At 35.5% G+C, this 21,619-nt stretch overlaps 1 protein-coding gene across 2 annotated transcripts; it reads right to left on the bottom strand.

The window, feature by feature from the left end:
* Positions 1-341: 341 nt before the first annotated feature.
* Positions 342-14,401, bottom strand: ngdn (neuroguidin, EIF4E binding protein). Of its 2 annotated transcripts, NM_198373.2 has the most exons (11): positions 14,318-14,401; positions 14,046-14,105; positions 13,009-13,080; positions 12,783-12,920; positions 10,639-10,723; positions 6,020-6,072; positions 5,058-5,172; positions 4,775-4,949; positions 2,030-2,177; positions 614-671; positions 342-531 (listed from the first exon to the last, which is right to left on the bottom strand). In NM_198373.2, the coding sequence occupies exons 1-11, from the start codon at positions 14,339-14,341 to the stop codon at positions 512-514; spliced, it is 948 nt and encodes a 315-aa protein (NP_938187.2). In that variant the 5' UTR covers positions 14,342-14,401; the 3' UTR covers positions 342-511. The 2 variants fall into 2 exon arrangements, with proteins under 2 accessions (NP_938187.2, XP_073796221.1); XM_073940120.1 differs by lacking the exon at positions 342-531 and having other exon boundaries at positions 638-770; positions 1,977-2,177; positions 14,318-14,353.
* Between the last annotated feature and the right edge of the window lie 7,218 nt (positions 14,402-21,619).

The raw sequence follows: 21,619 nt of genomic DNA, 5'->3' as shown, positions 1-21,619 counted from the left end.
GATAAAGAAATGGCCATTAATATGTAGTGAAAGTGGTTTAGACTGATGTAAGAGTGAGTACATTTTCACTGTTTTTGATGAACTTTGCTATTAACATTTGAAAAATTTAAATTGTTCCAACCTGAATTGTGCTCAAGATAACAATGAAAGTTTTAATGTTTTAATTTCACTCATCAGGCCACAGAAATTAAACAACCATGTTTTAAATTCACTTATGTTCTCAACAGGTTCTGGTGGGGGAGAAAAAGTAACGGATGTTCATACTCAATTTGGGAATCTTAAATTGTAACCATGTAATGGATCAGCAGTTTGCCACAGAACATGCTTAAACACACCACTCACTCACTTCATTTATTTATTTTATTTATTTATTTTATTAGAAACCTAATTGGCATAAAAATCAAACTAGTTTGATCAGGACTGACATCAATGGCTTACACAAAGAATCCCAAACAACAATTTTGAACCAGGAGAGAATTTTTTTTTATTCAATTGTCTCTTTGCCATTGGTTTACTTGCGTTTTCTGAAAACTGAAAAAAAAAAGCATTAATTTAATATGGTATGTAACGTTTATTAACACTGGATACATATATTTAGAAATCAAACACTTACCTTTCTTTTTACCTTTCTTGATTATTTTCTTTTTCTTGGGTTTTGGATTACCAATATCCTGTAGAAGGGGGGAAAGTTGGTCTGATGATTTTGTATTAGTGACTGTTGAGCTTTCTTGATAATAGCATTTCATTTTTAGAGTGTAACCTCATATACACTCACCAGCCACTTTATTAGGTACACCTTACTATTAACGAGTTGGACCCCCTATTTGCCTACGGAACTGCCTTAATCCTTGGTGGCATACATTCAACAGGGTTCTGGAACTTTTCCTGAGATTTTGGTCCATATTGACATGATAGCATCACTCAGTTGTTGCAGATTTGTCGACTTCACATCCATGATGCGAATCTCTCATTCCACCACGAGCCAAAGGTGCTCTATTTAATTGAGATTTGGTGACCGTGGAGGCCATTTGAGCACAGTGAACTCATTGTCTTGTTCAAGAAATCAGTCTGAGATGATTCGTGCTTTATGACATAGCATGTTATCCTGCTGAAAGTAGCCATCAGAAGATGTGGTCATAAAACTGGTCATAAAGGGATGGACATGGTCAGCAACAATACTGATACTAATAATTGCGTTGACACAATCCTCAATTGGTACTAACGAGTCCAAAATGTGCCAGCAAAATATCAAACACACCATTACACCACCACCAGCCTGAACCATTAATACAAGGCAGGATGGATCCATGCTTTCATGTTGCTGATGCCAAATTCTGACCATCTGAATGCAGCAGCAGAAACCGAGACTCATCAGACCAGGCAACATTTTTCCAATCTTCTGTTGCCCCTTTTTGGTGAGTCTGTTTGAAATCAGTTTCCTGATCTTAGCTGACAGGAGTGGCACCCATAGTGGTCTTCTGCTGCTGAAGCCCATCGTTCAGAGATGCTCTTCTGCAGACCTCAGTTGTAACATGTGTTTATTTGAGTTACTGTTGCCTTTCTATCAGCTCCAACCAGTCTAGCAATTTTCCTGTGACCTCCGGCATCAACAAGGCATTTGTGCCCACAGAACTGCCACTCGCTGGGTTTTTTTTTTCTTACCATTCTCTGTAAACCTTGTTGATATTGCGTGAAAATCCCAGTAGTTCAGCAGTTTCTGAAAAACTCAGACCAGCCCGTCTGGCACCAACAAACATGCTTCATTTAAAGTCACTTAAATCACCTACCTTCCCCATTCCCTCATGTTCAGTTTGAACTGCAGCAGATGGTCTTGACCATGTCTACATGCCTAAATGCATTGAGTTGCTGCCATGTTTAGAAATTATGTTGTGCCATGGCTGGTTAGAAATTTGCATTAACAAGCAGTTGGACAGGTGTGCCTAATAAAGTGGCTGGTGAGTGTATTTTACCTATACAACAAAACAAAACTACTAAAATATTAGTAAAACTACACCAAACTCCAGCTCACCTGCACTTCTCCTCCTGTCAGAGCAGTGATGTCACTGAATCGTGTGATGTTACTCAGCTGTGATGTCATTCCCATCATTCCCCTCTTCCTGAGCTTCTGATCTCGTGTTGTACTGAGACGAACCATCATGGACTCCTCGTAGTTTTTCCTTTAGCAAAATATTTCAAAAGGATGAGGAAAAAAATTCTCAAAGATTATAAAGTTTTTTTTGTATTTAACTCAATTGTTTAACCCTACATTTAAGAACTGTAACAACAATTCCACCCGAGTATATCTTAGTATTTTTGCATGTCATACATCAATACAATCCCTGCACGGCTAATAAAGCCAAAGTAACTAGATAAATAGCTAAAAAGTTCAATAAACTAAGCTATTTTTAACATTTTACTAAATACAGAAATATCAAAAATGTAAAGCTTAAACTTTTAAATGTATTTTTTTTTTGGCATAAAACGAAATGAATGGTTAGACATTTATTGATTTTACATACAGAACAGATTACTATGATGAAGCAAATTAATCACAGCAATATTTCAACTGTATTCTGTTTAAAGGTAGAAGACGCATCCTGGTTGAGTTTTTGAATGTAAGGTTTGTGTGTGTGTGTGGGGTAATTAGTTTTCTATCATATGTTAGATATTTAAGAGGTAGTGCAGTGGGTAGCGCTGTCGCCTCACAGCAAGAAGGTCGCTGGTTCGAGCCACGGCTGGTGTGGGTTTCCTCCGGGTGCTCTAGTTCCCCCCACAAGTCTAAAGATATGCGCTATAGATGAATTGGGTAAGCTAAATTGTTTATAGTGTATGTGTGTGAATGGGAGTGTACAAGTGTTTTCCAGTGATGGGTTGCAGATGGAAGGGCATCTACTGCGTAAAACATGCTGGATAAATTGGTGGTTCAATAAATTGATGGCAACCCCAGATTTAGGGGTTTATTTTAAGGAAAACTAACCCTAAAATAAATGAATGTAACTGTAGATATTTGAGTAATCTTTAATGTTTGGGGAAAGGAAATTAATTCATTAGTACTCTTGGTGATCCCTGACTACGACTAATTAGGTATCGTAATTTAAGATAATTAAAAACACTTTTTTTTTCAAGAATTGTTTTGTCTTAAAGGAATAGTTCACCCCAAATTAAAAAATGACACTATTTACTTTCCCTTAAGTGGTTCCAAACAAATATAGTTTTTTTTTTTATCTGCTGAACACAAAAGTTATTTTGAAGAAATCTGAAAGCGTGTAATCATTGATTTCCATAGTAAGAAAAAACAAATACTACGAAAGTCAATGATTACAGGTTACCAGCTTTCTTCAAAATATCTTCTATTGTGTTCAACAGAGAAAGATACTCAAACAGATTTGGAAGTGACGGGTGATAAACGATAGAATTTTCTCTTGGGGTGAAAGAACATTATAAAAACTGATGGTCCTCCAAAATATGAAATTTTGAAACGAAAATAAACTAATTTTTTTCTTCTGTTGAACAAAACGATGCAAGAGTGTTGGAAAAACGCAGACAATGACCTTTAGAGAAACAAAAATACTATGGAAATTGATGGTTGTTTCCCCCCCAACTGTATTCAGTTTATCGTAAAGCTCAAACAGGTTTGGAACAAGTGGAGGGTGAGTAAATGGCACAACTTTCATTTTTGGGTGAACTTCCACTACATTTTTGAAAACACAAATATTCTTACGTTCATTACTGGACATATATTCTTACCTGCCATCTTGCTGGCCCGCTTGGAGCACTGTGTATGGATAAAGGAAAGGCCCTGGATGGGTTTAAGTCTTATCTTTCCAATGGCAGTTTTATCTTTCCAATCGCCTGTTATTTTTTTCTCACATATGCTTCCCTGTGTTCTACTTTTAGAAAACATGGTCTGTCTTTCCACTGTTATGCAGATGACACTCTAATTTACCTGCCCTTAAAACCAAGTTCAAGTGTGCTGGAGACACGTATGTCTTTGAACTTAGATTTTAATGAGAGTAAAACTGAAACAATTGTGTTTGACCAGTCAAATTCTTCTAGGACACAACCAGTAAATCTTGGTAAATCAAGTTTTTCTGTAAAGCCTTAAGTAAAAAATCTGGGTGTTGTCTTTGATGATGGCTTGAGCTTTGATAAACAGATGAACGCAGTGGTCAAATCCTGCTTTTTCAGCTTTGACTCTTAAAACAGTCAAACCTATTCTATCAAGAAAAGATTATTCATGCTTTAATTACGTCTAGATTGGACTACTGTAATTCACTTTATTTTGGGATCAGTCAGAAAACTCTATCCCGCTTACAGTTCAAAATGCTGCTGCAAGGCTTTCAACCGGTACCAAAAATATGACCACATCACACCAGTCCTGTGCTCTTTGCACTGGTTGCCTGTGCACTATCGAGCCACTTTTAAAATTTGTTTTTTAAATCACTTAATGACCTGGCGCCTTCTTACCTGTCAGACCTGTTGACTGAACATCAGCCTCTTCGGTCATCTAACAGGTCTATATCGTCTCTGTCTGTTTTTAAATCTGGGTTGAAAACTTACCTTTTAGATTTGGCATGTTATCAGTGAGAATTATTTGGTTTAGCTTAGATTTGTATTGTGCAGCACATTGGTCAACCTTTGGTTGTGTATATTAGTGCTATATAAATAAAATTGACATTGACATTAAAGTTTTATGAATCCAGCCCCTGGTGTCATGTAATTAAACAGGGTAATCTAGTACAGGAGATTGGATGTAAATCTCTGCATGTCGTACCTGTTGAGCTCTTCTCTACTTTGGCGGTCGGTCTGGAAGTCTCTGCGGTCTCGGATCTCCTCAGGAGCGTCACTGTACTGCTGCCGGAGCTCCTGAATGACAGAGCTGCGCAGAGCTGCTCTCTTCTGCTTCTCCACTCGCTCCTTTTGACGATCTGCTTCTGTTAGGTCTCCATCTGTGTGTGGACAGCAGAGGCTTTGCTATCACTTTCAACTAATTACCAATACTGTTGTTTGTCACTGCATTCCAATATTGAAGTGAAATATTAGATAAAGGGATGTACCATAATGCATTGGGGCAATTCGAGGAGGTACGTATCTCCTGCCGCCTGAAGGCTCTTTTTGCTCCTTTGTTTTTCCTCCTACACCATCATCATCTGAATCCTCAGACTCACTGAGCTGTAAAATAAATAGATACATTTAAACAATATATACTTTGTAATGTCAGCAGTTTTAAATGCATTTTATAAAGTTTCTGTTTTATTTTTTATAGCTGTTCTATTGAATATTTCAGAAAGCCAGATAATCTGCATTATTACTACAGTCTTCATCATCACATGGCACTTGGAAATCATTTCAATCTGCTGCTCAGCTACATAATTATTCTTTTCTGCTTAAAATATTGGTGAAAACAAATGCATTGATGGCAAGCAAGTACTGAATCATAATTTCCACTAATATTAAGTTAAAATATTTTTAAACTACATAAATTATTGGTAACCCTTTATTTTAAGGGTCAATTTGAGTATTAGTAGTCTCTGCTTAATATCTGTTGATACTGCTCTTTCAACAGACATTTAACTGACTATATGAAGCTTAGCAAGAACAGGTCAACTTACTCTAACCCCAACCTAACAGTCTACTTATAACCTAATGAGAATTAGTTGCAATGTAACTTAAACTGAACAAACGGACCATCAAAATAAAGTTTGACCAAATTATTAAACAAGAATGTCTGGTTGAGCCGATGCAGAATGTTTACACTATTATGCTGGCTGAGAAAGCTTAAACACAAGAAAACACATGCAAATAGAAAAATTGATCAATTTGACAACAAATTAAATTTCACATCACATACAAATAAGAGAAACATGCTGGAAATAGCACAGACCACAACGGAAATGTTGCCCTTGACCTCAAAAAGTGACAAAAACTTGATAATCTCAGAAATCTCTTTACTTGCAGTGTGTTTAAGCTCTCTTGGCCACCATACATATTGCTTACTATTACTGCATAAGAGTTTTACCTTGCTGACCAGGTTCTGAGGATTAGGGCGAAAGTGTAGAGGATCATTTTCAGCTGGAAGAAACAAAGAGTACCATTAAAGTCAGTAAACTTGAAAACCATTGTAAATGACGGGTGTTTTTTTAAAAGCATTCCACTAGAGAACTGTTGAAATCTCTTTGATGGGCTCAACGGATAGAAGGGAGGGGAATTTAGTGGCCTTGAAGATCGTCTGTGCCTGTTACATACGCTTAAAAAAACTGCATAATGGTCCTCCTCAAACCACAGGTGCAAAATGTTTGATGTTGACCATATAACCTCAGGATGAACTGTTGTATGTAATTTAGAATAAAGTGTGTCCAACTGGGAGGAGAGATGAAGTCTGATCATCTTTCTTGCTCTTTCTCTTGGAGGACAGATCCTTGGCCACCACCCAAATTTTAGCAATAAAAATGGAGACCCTCTTTGCAGGGGCTTTGGAAGCTATATATACATATTGGCCATACGAGGCCAGACATACGAGTTCATGCAAAACGCTCAATTTGCGACGTGCGATTTGCGATTAAATAATTTATTTTCTCACAATTCTACACACAGTACCCCATAATGATAATGTTAAAAATATAAATTTTTTAATTGCTGCAAATTTATATATATATATATATATATATATATATATATATATATATATATACATATATACATACCTATATATATATATATATATATATATATATATATATATATATATATATATATATATATATACATACATACATATAAATTGAGCTCTAAATTGAACTCAGGTACAATCTGTTTCCACTGATCATTCTTGAGATCAGAGCCGGCCCAAGGCATAAGCGAACTAAGCGGCTGCTTAGGGCCCCATGGCCACCAGGGGGCCCCCAAGGCTGCTTGAAATTATTGTGTGACTTTCGTTTTAGTTTGTTGAGTTGTGGATTAGTGGTGGGACATAATATATGCCCATTTATAGTGTTATTTCTGACCGCGATACATACTCGGGTGCCAAGATATTTCCCTAAATTTACAAAAGATCTAATTTAATTAATCAGTTTTCCACACTTACTGCAGCAGATAACCACTTTAGCTACAGTACACCCAGCTGCCACCAGGTGGCGCTTCCCGTAATGGTGGATCATCGGACATACACCAGCGTCATGTAAACAACTGACAGACAGATGAGCCATTGCAATGGTGAAAATCTCAGGCATACAGACACTTTCTTCTGTCCAAGCTGGGCCAATGTATTTGTGTGTTTCAGACATTCAGGTCCCCCGAATTTGCCACTAGTTTCTTTCTAACAGATGCGCTTTCACTTCGCTATATCACTCGCACGTGCCCGCGGCCAGTACAACTTCTTATGTGCTCAAACTTTTTAACTCCGCCAAAATATAAAGATATCAATAGAACATGAACATATAATTTGAAGGGCCCTGCGTTTATTTGACTCTTACAGAACTTGTCAAAGTCTTGTAGATGGTATTTTGGCAAAAAATATTAGGGGAATTAAAAAACATACGTGCTCAGAGGAGTCTGTGCTCACCAGAGCATTCTGATCAGTTGAAAAGAATACATATTTTTTTATTAAAAATCAACCAGGGCTAAGCACAAAATGTTTCCATGTTTACATAAAATTACTTGGTCAAGTTGTAATAAGTGTTTTAATAAATAATAATAAGTAATAAATTACTATTTTGGCAGTTTTTTCTTAAATGCATATTCCACTAAATTGAGATTTTGCTGCTGTGATAGAGATGTGCTCTCTTCAGTCATAAACTCCTCTCTGCACATCAGCATTTTTAAGCTCGTTTGACAGATGTGCACTTGTTTTACATTGTTGCAATTCTATAAATGCGTGTTTATAAAAGAAATTCATCATAAATTTTTTATGCATTTTCCCCCTTCATTTACCAAAATTGTAATATATTGTGGCTGGTTTTCTTATGAGCTATCAATATATCACAGAATCACTGATATCGTGATTAAAGCAGCAGTGCCCGGAACAGCAGAAAAATGCTTTTTCATTAACTTGGTGATAAAAAATAAGCTTCTGATTTATACAATTGACAGTTGGTAAATACACTGCAAAAAATTTTTTTTTTTTCTTTTAGTTTTTGTGTGATTTTTAGTCCAAATATCTAAAAATTCTTAAACCAATAAACATTTTCTAGAAGGATTTTTAGTTAAAATTATGTTAATTTTTCATTAAAAAAGCTCAATAATCTGCCAATTAGGGTAAATAAAAAATATTGTTTTAGGTTTTAAATAAGATTATTTTACTTATCTCATTGGCAGATTAATTTGTTTTACAAAAAAAAATTCACTTAATTTAGAAATACTTCTGAAAACTGAACAATTTTTGTACATATTTACTAATTTGATTTAAATGCGAGTATGTCTAGAAAATGCTTGCTGATTTAATTTGATTTTAATTTAAATATATGTTTTAAGTTATTTGAACTACAATATACAATAGGAATTTTTTTCAGTATTAACATTTATATCCAATTTAAAAAAAAATGTATCTTTATTGTCACTATGTTAGACTGTTTGGCAGCGTTTTGAATAATAATAAAAATCTGTATGTTATTGGCTACTTTTAGCTGCTTTTGTTTCTGTCAGCCCATATTAATGTTTTGTGTCTAATTATTTAGATTTGTGGCAAGTAGTCATATAAAAAGTTGGATCAATAGGAAGTCGTTTCTGCAGAATAATATTTAGAATTGTCTTAAAACATATATTGTATGATGTAAGCAGCACAGCGACAGCGAATATAATCGATAATGTGTGTTTTAAATTTAGTGTGCGAATTATCAAGGATTGATGATAATTTGCCAAGGGGGCCCCGAATAAAATCCTGCTTAGGGCCCCCTGAAGGCTTGGGCTGGCCCTGCTTGAGATGTTTCAGCAGCTTAATTGGAGTTCAGCTATGGTAAATTCAGTTGATTGGACATGAATCGAAAAGGCATACACTTGTCTATATAAGGTCCCGGGGTTGACAGTGCATGCCAAAACACAAATCAAGCACGATGACAAAGGAATTGTCTGTAGACCTCCGAGACAGGATAGTCTTGAGGCACAAGGCTGGGGAAGGTTACAGAAAATTGTTTGCTTCTCTGAAAGTTCCAATGAGCACAATGGCCTCCATCATCCATAATTGGAAGATGTTTAGAACCACCAGGACTCTTCCTGGAGCTGGCCAGCCATCTAAGCTGAGTGATCGGGGGAGAAGGACCTAAGTCAGGAAGGTGATCAATAACGCGATGGTCACTCTCTCTAAGCTCCAGCGTTCTTCTGCAGAGAGAGGAGAATCTTACAGAAGGACAACTATCTGTGCAGCAATGCCAGGCGTTACGAGAAAACCAGGCACCGCTCATCACCAAGCTAGCTAATACCATCCCAACAGTAAAGCATGTTGGTGGCGGCATCATGCTGTGGGGATGTTTTTCAGCAGCAGGAATTGAAAGACTAGTCTGGATAGAGGGAAAGATGAATGCAGCAATGTACAGAGACATCCTGAATGAAAACCTGCTTCAGAGTGCTCTTGACCTCAGACTGGGGCGACAGTTCATCTTTCAGCAGGAAAATGACCCCAAACCACACAGCCAAAATATCAATGGCAACAACTCAGTGAATGTCCTTGAGTGGCCTAGCCAGAGCCCAAACCTATTAAACATCTCTGGAGGGATCTGAAAATGGCTGTACACCGTCACTTCCCATCCAACCTGATTGAGGTTGAGAGGTACTGCAAAGAGGAATGGGCAAAAATTCCCAAGACAGGTGTGCCAAGCATGTGGCATCATATTCAAAAAGACTTGAGGCTGTAATTGCTGCCAAAGGTGCATCAACAAAGTATTGAGCAATATTGAGAATACTTCTGTACATGTGATTTTTCAGGTTTTTGATTTTTAATAAATTTGCAACAATTTCAAAAAATCTTTTTCCACATTGTCATTATGGGGTATTGTGTGGAAAATTTTGAGTAAATAAATTAATTTTATACATTTTGGATTAAGGCTGTAACATAAAAATGCGGAAAATGTGAAGCAATATGAATACTTTCTGAATGCACTGTACACACACACACACACACACACACACACACACACACACACACACACACACACACAGACACACAGACACACACACACACACACACACACACACACACACATATATATATATATATATATATATATATATATATATATATATATATATATATATACACACACACACACAAATATATCGCTTGAGGTTTTATTAAACATTTAATTGTCTTTTAATCATTTAATCATTATTACTTTGTTTCACATTGTAAGACTTTTGTGCATTTTGTTGTATTCTTATTAAAGATGCTCATGATTATTAATTTTAAGATGATTTATCTCAGCTGTGTATATCATCAATAAACAATTGTATTGCTTGATTAGTATGTTGTTAGAAGCTAACATTGACACTTTCTTTCTGTCGATTAAAAGCACACTTGTCTCATGTTAGTGGTAAAAAAATACAAACCATACCAAAATATTTGGCATGCTAAAAAAAAAACAATACATTCATAACAACAATAGATTCTTAAAAACAGCATTGGTGTGTGCATAAGAATGAAAAACTCACAGAGACTGCCTGTCACTGCCGTCCGCACTAACTTATCTATTTGATATTTCAGCTTCTGATCAAGGGGGCGCATCTTCTCCAAAACCTGTATCAAGAGCACAATTTAGACAAAGTGAAAAGGGTTTAATATGACAGAGCCTGATGTAGAATTATATTCAGAATCAGAGTGATTCAATATCAACTTGTACTTCCACATACAAAGAATTTGCTTGGGCAACATTAGTACATAACATTATACAAAAGCAAGGGGATGTGTACACAAAGTATGGTATGCTAAATAAATACATTAATAGTATTAAAATGTTGTTATTAGTGGTGTGGCTAAGATTTCATTTTAGTTTTGAAATTATTGCAGTGACTGGAAACCAACTTGTGTAAAAGTTCACACACTAAGAATGAAATAATAAATCAACTGAGGTATTTTTAATAATGAGGTTTTTTTTACTACCTTTAAGATAATACATTACAACCTTAAGTCACTTTTTAAAGAAGTAACTAAACGTGTTTCTTTATTAAGGAAAATAATGTACCGTATATAAGTATGTTATGTTATGCATGTATGTTTTTCCCTTAGGTTTTAGATGAAGATCGGCTTAAAATTGTAATATATTACTTTTAAAAGTAACTTAATTGTAATATATTACTTTTAAAAGTAACTTTCCCTAACACTGCTCCTCAAACAGCATAAGCAAATTTTTATTTGCGATTTCAATGTAATAGCAAAATACTATCAACAGGTCATAAATAGCTTTGAATGTCTATATTATGTAACATCTGTTACAAGAATCTAAACTTTTTCCAACTAAGATTGACATTTTAAAGCATTTTCCCCTTATTTTTACAGATACATTTTGTATATTCCAGTTTTAGAAACTTCTGCAAGTTCTGTGTAAGCAAGGATAAAAAGTTTTTAAAAATTATGAAAATTATGTCTTTATTACACATTATTTTCATCCATTTCTAAAGCTAATATACAAAAATGAATGCAACCAAAAATCAAAGAAAAAAAGTAAATAATTAGAAGGCACAGAACAATGCTATTAAGAGATGTTTGTTTCTGATAGTTTTATAACACCAATGTCACATTAAAATATTGATCTTATATAGGGTAAAACTAGAGCTTGTATTGTAGGACTTTATAAGATTGCGATATCTTACAATATCTCCAAGCAATCATTTCAAAGATTACAGCATACTTTTTAACTTGCTAGCAATTATCTTGAAATCATCAAACCTGTTAGTGGTAGTCCAGTCTCTTTTCCAGAGTAGCAGGTTTAAACATTAGTGTTTTCATTTATCACATGACCTGTACTGATGTCATTCATTTCATAAATATAAAAAAATACTTGAAATGACCCTAAAAGTTTTTTTTTTTTTTTTGAAAATTGTATTATTTTCTATTTTAGACAAAGCTGTTCTTTTAACATCCGATATGTGTATATATGCACACATCAGAGATGTTCGGAGCTTCATCAGATGGCATCAAATAAATAAATCTATAGTTAACTTAAAAAAATTAAAAAGTTTGAAATTTTTGCATTGGTGTTCACATATCAAACAGAGTAATGGTTTTCAATGCATGAACTGTCTTTTTACCACAGTTTCTTGTCATTTTAAGTGAACTTTATTTCTTATAATATCATATATTTTTATTTAATGCCATGTCAGCAACAATGTTTTTATGGCAATAAAAATCTATTCAGAAAAAAAAAATACAACTTAATACCAAACAAATAAACACAAAATAAATTAGATAACATTTTTCATATTAATATATGATAAAAATTCTACAATTTGCTTTGGTAAAACTTTTTTAAATATCCCTTTAACTTAGTTCAATTCATAAAAATACTTCCTACATTCATTAAAGTCCAATAGATTTCTTAAAAAGTATACTTATTAAATATTACAAATTTCATAATTTTGAATGAAAGTACTCTAATGCGGAAATGCCAGTCTAAAAAAAACAATATAGTAATATATATAAATATATATAAATATGTATATATATATATATATATATATATATATATATATATATATATATATATATATATATATATATATATTTTTTTTTTTTTTTTTTAAATTGCATAAACACAGTCTCTGACACTGCTCTGTGCTTTACAAGGTTTGTGCCTTACTGTCCGTATGGTGACCAGTCTGTGGATAGCACTGTTGTCCTTCAGACTTTCTCCTTCTGTCTTCAAACTGATCAAATGAGTGATGTCTTGCAGATAAAACAGTAACAGATGATATCTCAAGTCCAGAAAAGACAAACCCTAAAGCAAACAGAAAAAAATAATCAAGTCATGCACATAATTGCGGTAAAGTTTTTTTTTTTTTTTTTTTACCAGAGACAACATTTACCTTGGAAGTCTGGTAAGCTTTCTCTCTGACTTTCTTTATAAGCTCCCGAACATGACTGGTGACTGAAACAATCTGAAAATATCAAACAGCATCATCACATCTCCATGTTCATCTAGTGTGCTAGCTGTATTACCTAAAGATTAGTCTGTTACTGATAACAAATTAAAAGCACCATAAAAATGATGTTAAAAGACTGTAACAATACTAAAGTAATCAACAACCAAAGTGAACAATGGCTTTACTATATACGATGAATAACTCAAACAGTTTGAACTTACATCTAATGCAATTTGTAATTAAATACTGTTGAATTTACCATCAGTTTTTTCTTAAAGAAACAAATTGAGCTGTTTAAAATGAATAAAGTCTAGAAAGGCGTGATCAACAAACCCAGAATTTGACTAAATGATATAAAAAAGCATAAGAACCAATACATTACAAATAGTATACTTGATTGTGTAAATAATGTGTAATCCCATTGTCCATAAAATACAAACAGGTAAAGTTGGTTTTATATTCGCACATTTGTTCATTCTTGAACAGTGACAATTTGTGAATGTTCCTATATTTACTTTGAATATTCGGTCTGAAATTGCGTGTAGTATGACTTTAAAACAACATTAGCACTATTTAATTGACTGAACACTGTTGTACCTTGATAGTCATTGGCTGCTAATTTGGTTTATTGAGGTAAAGTTGGTACTTTAAAAGTTGGTATCGTTTAGTGACAACCTGTGACACGCTCCATATATTGTTTGGTACTTTGAATATTCAGACTAAAAACCCAGCGTAAATATGACTTAAACAACATTAGCACTACTGAACAGTGTTGTACTTTGATAGTCATTGGCTTCTATTAAATTTCACTCTTTAGGATTGGCAAATAATACTTTTCTGAAATGTTATTATTGAGATGAAAGTCTGAATGTGCGAAAATAAAACCATCTTTAACTCAATATAAAATATAACGTGTAATTGTGATGCAGACAGTTCTCAAAAATAACCATCAAAATATTACATTTTGTGAAATTACAGACCTGTTCGGTGAGACTGTTAAGTAGACGGACAGCAGTCGGAAGATCACGGTCTATAACATCCTACAAGCAATAAATAAATAAATAAATATACAAAAGTAAATAAATTTCTAAAAGGCTATCGTGTAATCCAATGTCCAGTTTTACTCATCTTAACTGGAAAATAAAAGTACATTAAATGACAGTATAATAGAAATGTAATAAAATACTAAACTTCAATCGTCTATGTTTAGGTTTGACTAAAGAATAAAGAAACTAATTAAAGATAAACTCACGTTTCCAACTGCGGTGGCCGCCATTTTGAATTAAGCAAAGTTGATACGGAAAGCGTGTGGGGACAAAACTCAAAGCAGGCAATTCGGGAAAATTCGTCTCGACCAACAGTTTTACCAAAGGCTGACAGGACGGTTTAAATGTGATTTGATTATTATATACATGTTGCTTTTCATAGACACTTGTAAAAGGACCTACAAACGGTTTTCTGGAGCATTTACAGCGTCAATTTGATGTAATTTGTTTCATTTATAATAGCATTTTTAATCAACGTAAGACGATTTACTGCTGGTTTTACGCTGGGCTTTAAACGGGTTTTAAGCAATTCGTGGCTGATGTGTTTTAAACAGGGTTTAGACTGATAGTCTAAAACTATAGACTAAAACTTTAGACTATAGTCTAGCATATTATACAACCCAGTTTCTCTAACAAATAAAAAGCTTTCATTTTACTATCTCCTACTCTACTACTTAACATACTATTAATATTTAGATTTACCTTATTTTCCTCAGTGTCTATCATCATTTTCCGTTCCCTTTTATATAATGGACATTTCTTTATGATATGTTCTATACTTTCCTCTTCATCACAATTAATACAAAGTCCATTTGGATGTTTTCCTATTCTAAACAGTCCACTATTCAGAGCAGTATGCTCAAACCTTAACCTTGACATGATGGTTTCCTCGCATCTATTTTTCCCTATTTCTGTTTTTACCCACCATCCTCTGGATCACATATTACCACCTTCCTTCTTCCTTCCATTTCTTTTGCCATCTTTCCCTCACATATTGTCGAATAATTGTCTTCATTTCATTTTCCCAGTTCTTAAAAACATGTCAATTTCTGATTTATTTATTTGTTTATTTATTTTTTGTGGCCTCCTTTGCCTATTCATCTGCTTCTTCATTCCCTAAAGTTCCAACATGTGCTGGAACCCAGATAAATAATTCTATTGATCTAGTACTCAGGAAGCATCATGGTTTAAAAGACGTCTATTAGCCGTCTAATTATTTTCTACTAATTGTAGTAAAATCATGATTCGTTTTCGCAATATTATAAAACTAAAATGTAACTAGTTCTTACTGTTTGCATCTACTTTTTTGTTGTTAATTTACAGTTCAAAACTATTCTAAATTATTGTGTGATTTTCGACTGTCCTTCAGTTTTGCCTTTTACCAGAAGATGGCGCAGGACTCCATATTACACCAGTCTCATCAGCATCTGTGAGACTGCCGGAGCAGAATCAACCACACTGATAGACAATGTGAGTTACTAAACACAATGCAAAATGTGATCATCAAATCATGATTCATTTCGACCTACTTAAAAATAACGTTTAATCAATGGCTTCAGTGAACAGTTCTTAAAATATTCCTTTATAACATAAGTATGAAGAACATTTTAGCCAAATCTAAAGAGGTTTTCCAACCATAAAGAACCTTTCATAGAATTATTTATTTGTCAAAATTGTCAGAAATTACGGGATTTTTGGTATAGCATCAGGACTGATGCAGATAAAGAAATCTATGTAAAATAATTTAAAAAAACATAGTAATTTATAATACATTTTATCCTATATTCTTTAATCGCTGCACAGTAGTTAATGGAAATATAGATGCAAAAAAGAATCTTTATTATTTATAGTTTATTTTATGACATTTATTTTCTATAGTAAAAAAAAGCTATGGTTATATGTATCAAGATATTCATTCATTCATTCATTCATTCATTTATTCATTCATTCATTCATCCATCCATCCATCCATCAATCCATCCATTTAAAATAATAATTATTAATTATTATGATAATAATTGGGGTCACAGTATGAAGGTCGCTGGTTCGAGCCTCGGCTGCAGAGCCGGCACAAGCGAACTAAGCGGCTGCTTATGGCCCCGTGGCCACCAGGGACCCCCCAAGAGTGCATGAAATGACTGAGTGACTTTCGTTTTAGTTTGTTTGGTTGTGGATTAGGGGTGGGACAAAATATATGCTTACTAAATATATATTAAAATATATGTTATTTACGGCCGCGATACATACTTTGGCGCCAAGTATCGATAATTATCTAAATTTACAAATAATCTGAATGAATTAATCAGCCTCACACACTGACTGCAGCGGTATACCTCTTTAGCTACAGTACATCCAGTACATTCCCGTAATAGCACCACTTGGATCATAATGGCAGACTGCTGACTGAGTCATTGCAATGGTGAAAATCTTTGACACAAACACATTCTTCTGTCCACCCTGGACCAAGGTATTTGTGTTTCAGACAACCAGCTCTCCATAATTTTCCGCTAGTTTTCTTTAGTTACTGTGTGGTCCTAAAAAAATTTCCTTTTGAAAGGGTGTATACACCTTCCCCTTAGCCCTATGCCTTCAATCTAAAGAGAATTGGGACTCCCCTACCCCATTCACAGAAAGGGCTTGCCCAGCGCCAGGACGTCATAACTGAGGGGGCATTTTAATCTCAATTAATCTCTTGTTCCTTTTATTTAGACTATTTATTCACATTTATTATTACTTTGCATTGCTGCCTAAGTTAGTGACTTAAGGCAGTAATATAGCCTACTTTTTTATAGTAACAATAATATGCACAGTTTTGCAATTACTGATTTTTTAAAAATAAAGTTAATGTAAAGATACAGTTTATTAACGCAGACAGATCATGGCTTCGTCGCCAAACGAGTGTTTTAGATCATATTTTATCCTCCTTAATCTTCCCGTTTTCTTTCAAATAATAGACCTATAAATGTTTAAAGTTTTAGGTAAAGATGTCAAACTATACCCACACATGCAAGCTAACCCACAATTAGACTACTGAATAGTCATAATTCGTATAACCGGTAAATAAATATAGTGAAATTAACATATCCCCTAACTGAAAAACAAATGTAAAAATGACTGGCATTGCATTTTTGCTAAAATTAAATTTAACGGCAAATTCCTACTGCGTTTCTTCCCTTTAGAGCTCAAAAGAGTTGTTTTAAAAAATTATTTAACCAGAACAAGGAATGAATTAGGCTGCTCGCCTTCATATCATCCACTAATCCAGTTTTCTGCGCGCGCACTCAAGAGCGGTGTTGTCACGCACCTACCCACATAGCAAAATTTCTCTGGCCCAGCTCTGGCCCACACAATCAGGTTTTGCTTGGCCCACATGCCGCAGTGAATTACGGTACATGACTGGACCAAATCTGGCTTCCAGACAAGGGCCAAACACAGACCATATCTGGGCCAAGTCTCAGCCAAGTTAATAACTCATAACTGGGCCTGAACTGGGCCAGATAGGTTGGTGTGTCACGATTGCAATGAAATTGATAAACCCATGGAGTGATGCGCTTTAGGCACACTATGGGCACGCTTTTTCTCAAAGTGATCTGATTGGTAGAATTTTTTTTCTTTACTCAAAAATGATTTTAGTGTATTTTAAATGTGGGTCAAGACTGGCCAAACTCACATGGCCCACTTTTCAAATTTTTAAATCTGGGCCAAATACTACGTTTTTCATCCGGCCCAAATCTTGTGTGCCGCCTTAAAAACGGTGCCACCTTTGCCAAACCCGGGCCATGTTTGGCCCACATGCTGTATGCCAGTGCCGGATGAATGCCTGCTGTGCCAGCTTTATGCCAAATCTGGGCCAGAATTCTTTGCTACTAGGGTACTCAAGGGCGGGACGGAGGGTGTGTCGCGTCGCGGGGGCACTTTTGATCATTTTGGAAGGGCACGTTCTATCCAAGACTAAAAAGGGCATGTGCACTGCACAGGTTGAGCCCTATGTGTGCACGTGCCTGACAGGAGTGTTAATAATTAATGCTTTGAGTAATTAATAAATATTGATAATAATAATAAAAATAATAATAAAGTAATAATTTGATGGCGGTTTATTCGGCTGTGGCGACCCCAGAATAATAAAGGCACTGCCGACAAGAAAATGAATGAATGTGTAATAATTTGACTGTTTTTACTGTGCTTTCAATTGCAGGTTTGGTAATCAGTAGATATTTCTTTAAAAAGTTAGGTTAATAGAAGGTGCCCCCCCCCCCCCCCCCCCCCCAAAAAAAAAAAGATTGTTAGTCTTAAAAAATTGTGAATTTATGTACACTGACTATATTGTATATGCTTGGTAGATGATGAATATTGAAGTGTATTATTTTACTTAACTAAACCCCAAAATAAACCCTACCCAGCCCCTATAGTTGTGGCATCACTCACACAGTTGAACAATGTGTAGGTGAGATTTGTATAAAAAGACGTATTTTAAAACGTTGTTTTGGAACTAATTGCCCATGTTTTAAGGAATTAAACATTAATTTAATTCCTTAAAAACGTAAATAAAAACATCACCTTTGGATCACATCACCTCTGCTAACATGACTTCATTTCTGACGTGGACGATTTTCAAGTTCAAAAGTACAAATATCATAATAAAGAAAAACGGGGACAGTATTTGTTTATTTAGGTATATGAGCCCTTTAAAATTTTACCTTCTAATTATTAAGATATTTTCAGTATTTAATACCATTTAACAATAAATGCACTGTATAAACATACAGCTATTGCTGCTCTAATTGACTCAACATTGATATCATTTATTGTTTACATTTAAATGACCCTCGTCATTCTGTCACCATGGTAACTTTAGTTGGTTTAAAAATCCACACAACTGTCTATAAAGTTATCAATCCTGATCATCGCGCTACAAACCTCTGCACAAATCTACCGTCGACTGAGTTTCACCTGTTTTCTACTTTGGGAAGTTGTTTTGGAGTTCGCTATGACGCTGCGGCGCTCGAGTAGGACCAGGACTCTTCCTGGACACCTCAGAGACTTCTTGCTGGAGCGCGTCTCTTCCGTTGAGGAGAGCGCAGCAGCGGCCAGGCCAGACACCTGCAGCTGCATGTCGGACACTTCACTGGAGGAGAAACACCTGAGGAACGCAGCTGTCCTTCCTGTCCTCCGTCCCGCAGCATCAGTCTCCTTGGCTGGTGAGTGTCCGCAGGAGGAGCCGCTCTCCATCCACGGCCGGAGTGTGCAAGAATATCAGCACCTCTACCACAGTGTGATGGGTTCCACCATGAAGAGACGCCGAGGCCGTTACAACCTTCAGTGGGGCTTGGAGATCAAGCAGCGGCTGTGGGATCAGCTGGACCGGCCTGTACTGCTGGAGACCGTGCAGCCTGATGGACGTGTGGTCATCACGGAGAGCAGGTCTGGGCCCAGCATCCCTCCTCAAATCATGGTGGACATCAGCAAAGAGCCGCTGCCCAAGGAGCCCCGAAAGAAGAAGCCCAGGCACTGAGTCATCCTATATAGTGCCAGATGGAGGATTAAGGGCATGTATGTACATATTGTATATATTGTATATAGTTCTAGAATAAGTTTACAAATACAACAAATTTGACATTTCATTCAAGTTTTCATCACATTTCTGGATGTTTTGCTGATTGTCAGTGCTGGTGATATTCGGCTCTTGAGTTGTTGGGATCTATTGGATGGTTTGCTGGATGTTGGCAGGTGTTTAGCGAGGTTTTCTAGGCGGTGTCTTGTGTGTTGATAGTCTCCTCTGAGTGGTTTTTGGCACATTAGTGGTTGTTAGTGTTGGTTGTTGGGTTAGGGTAGGTTAGGGTCCCTCACACGGTTTGCAGCTTGACGTGCTGTGAGAGCTTGTGTGCATCTGTGATGCTGAGAGCTACGCCACTGGTACTTCACAGCTACCGGTAGGGTCACCCATAGTGGACAGGTCTCTGCTGAGATGCCCGACCAAGACAAACCACCTGATTCCAGACAGCAGAAGATTGGCCTGATGCTCCAGACAGAAGATGTCACCTAAATGACCCGAAGAACTTCAAAACTAAAGCTAATGTGGAGTTGATGGACCAATGCCAGCTTAGCTCTTCTCTAGGAAATACATAACACAGACATACAAAAATAAATAAAATACAATCTTGCAGACATTAAGAATTAAATATTTATTTGTAAAATATTTGTTAATTACCTTAATAAAAAAAAATTTGAAAAAAAAGCACTTTTCAGTGTCTTGGTATGGATGGATATTGATATTTCATAAAACATGTAATACTTAGGGCCCTGGTGAAGAAACAAATTAAGTGACAACTTAAAAGTTATTATTGGTTTTCCTGAATTGAATTAATGCAAATTATTGCACAAAAAGTTTAATGATGTAAAGTTCACTTAGAAATTACCACCAAAAGATTTCAATTTGTTATTGTGTTAAATGTGAAAAGAAGCAAGTAAACAATTACAAAAATAATCTACAACACAAAGACATTCATACTGATTTAAATGGCACAAAAGTGTGCACATTATTTTTTGTGTGTGAACTATCCCTTTATTTCAAAGAATAATGTTTATTGTACGTTATTGCATTTTACTATAAAGAATAATCCTCAAATAAGAATCTAAAACTTCCAATAGGTGGTAGTGATGTCTAATGAGTGAGACGATTAAAATAAATTATAACAAAGAAGTAAACCGCTGTCTGGACTGTTTAAAACAGGGGTGCCAAAACTCGGTCTTGGAGCGCCGATGTCCAACAGATTTTATCTCCAACTTGCATCAAGAGACCTGCACAAAGGTTTCTAGAAAGCCTAGTAAGTGATTGATTAGCTCGCCCAGGTGTGTGCGATTGGTTTGGAACTAAACTTTGCAGGCCCTCCAGGACTGAATTCGGGCACCCCTGGTTTAGTGGACTCATTCAGAAAGTAGACGCACAAAAGATCTGAGTTCAGAGTTTTCATTTGAGAATTATTATTGACCTAGATATTACTATTATTATTGTCCTTGTTTTTTAGTGAATGACACCCAGTGTTTTATAATTATTGCAATACACTTTAAAAAAAATCCAGTTTTCAGTGTCAGGTCATTTTTTTGTTAGAAACAATAAAAAAATTATTGGAATGAATTTAAGACACATCAGATTCCTCTCTAATATGATAATAAAATAAACATTCTCACAGAATTTCTCCATATATAGATGCCCAAAGACATCTTCCAGAAGCATGATTGTTCATGAGGCATTTTTCAGTACAGCAACACAAATGCTCTTGTGCGCAGGAAGAAGTTCCTTAGACAGGAAGTGGAGAGCAGTACTTTGGGAAGCCCTGCTGCTGCTGCTGCTGATGATGAGCTTCTAGAGCACTGGCGGTCTAGATAGCGGATTTCTGCCCACCTGCACTCAACTCAACACAGATGCAGCACCAGGTGAGTGCTCATTCACTGTCACTCTGCTGTTGACAAATAAAATCTTTTGGTTATTTATTTCCCCAATTTCTGTT

Source organism: Danio rerio, chromosome 24 (assembly GCF_049306965.1).
Source record: "Danio rerio strain Tuebingen ecotype United States chromosome 24, GRCz12tu, whole genome shotgun sequence".
NCBI classification, from domain to species: domain Eukaryota; kingdom Metazoa; phylum Chordata; class Actinopteri; order Cypriniformes; family Danionidae; genus Danio; species Danio rerio.
The sequence above is the reverse complement of the archived record's forward strand: the minus strand, read 5'-3'. Positions and strand labels throughout refer to the sequence as shown.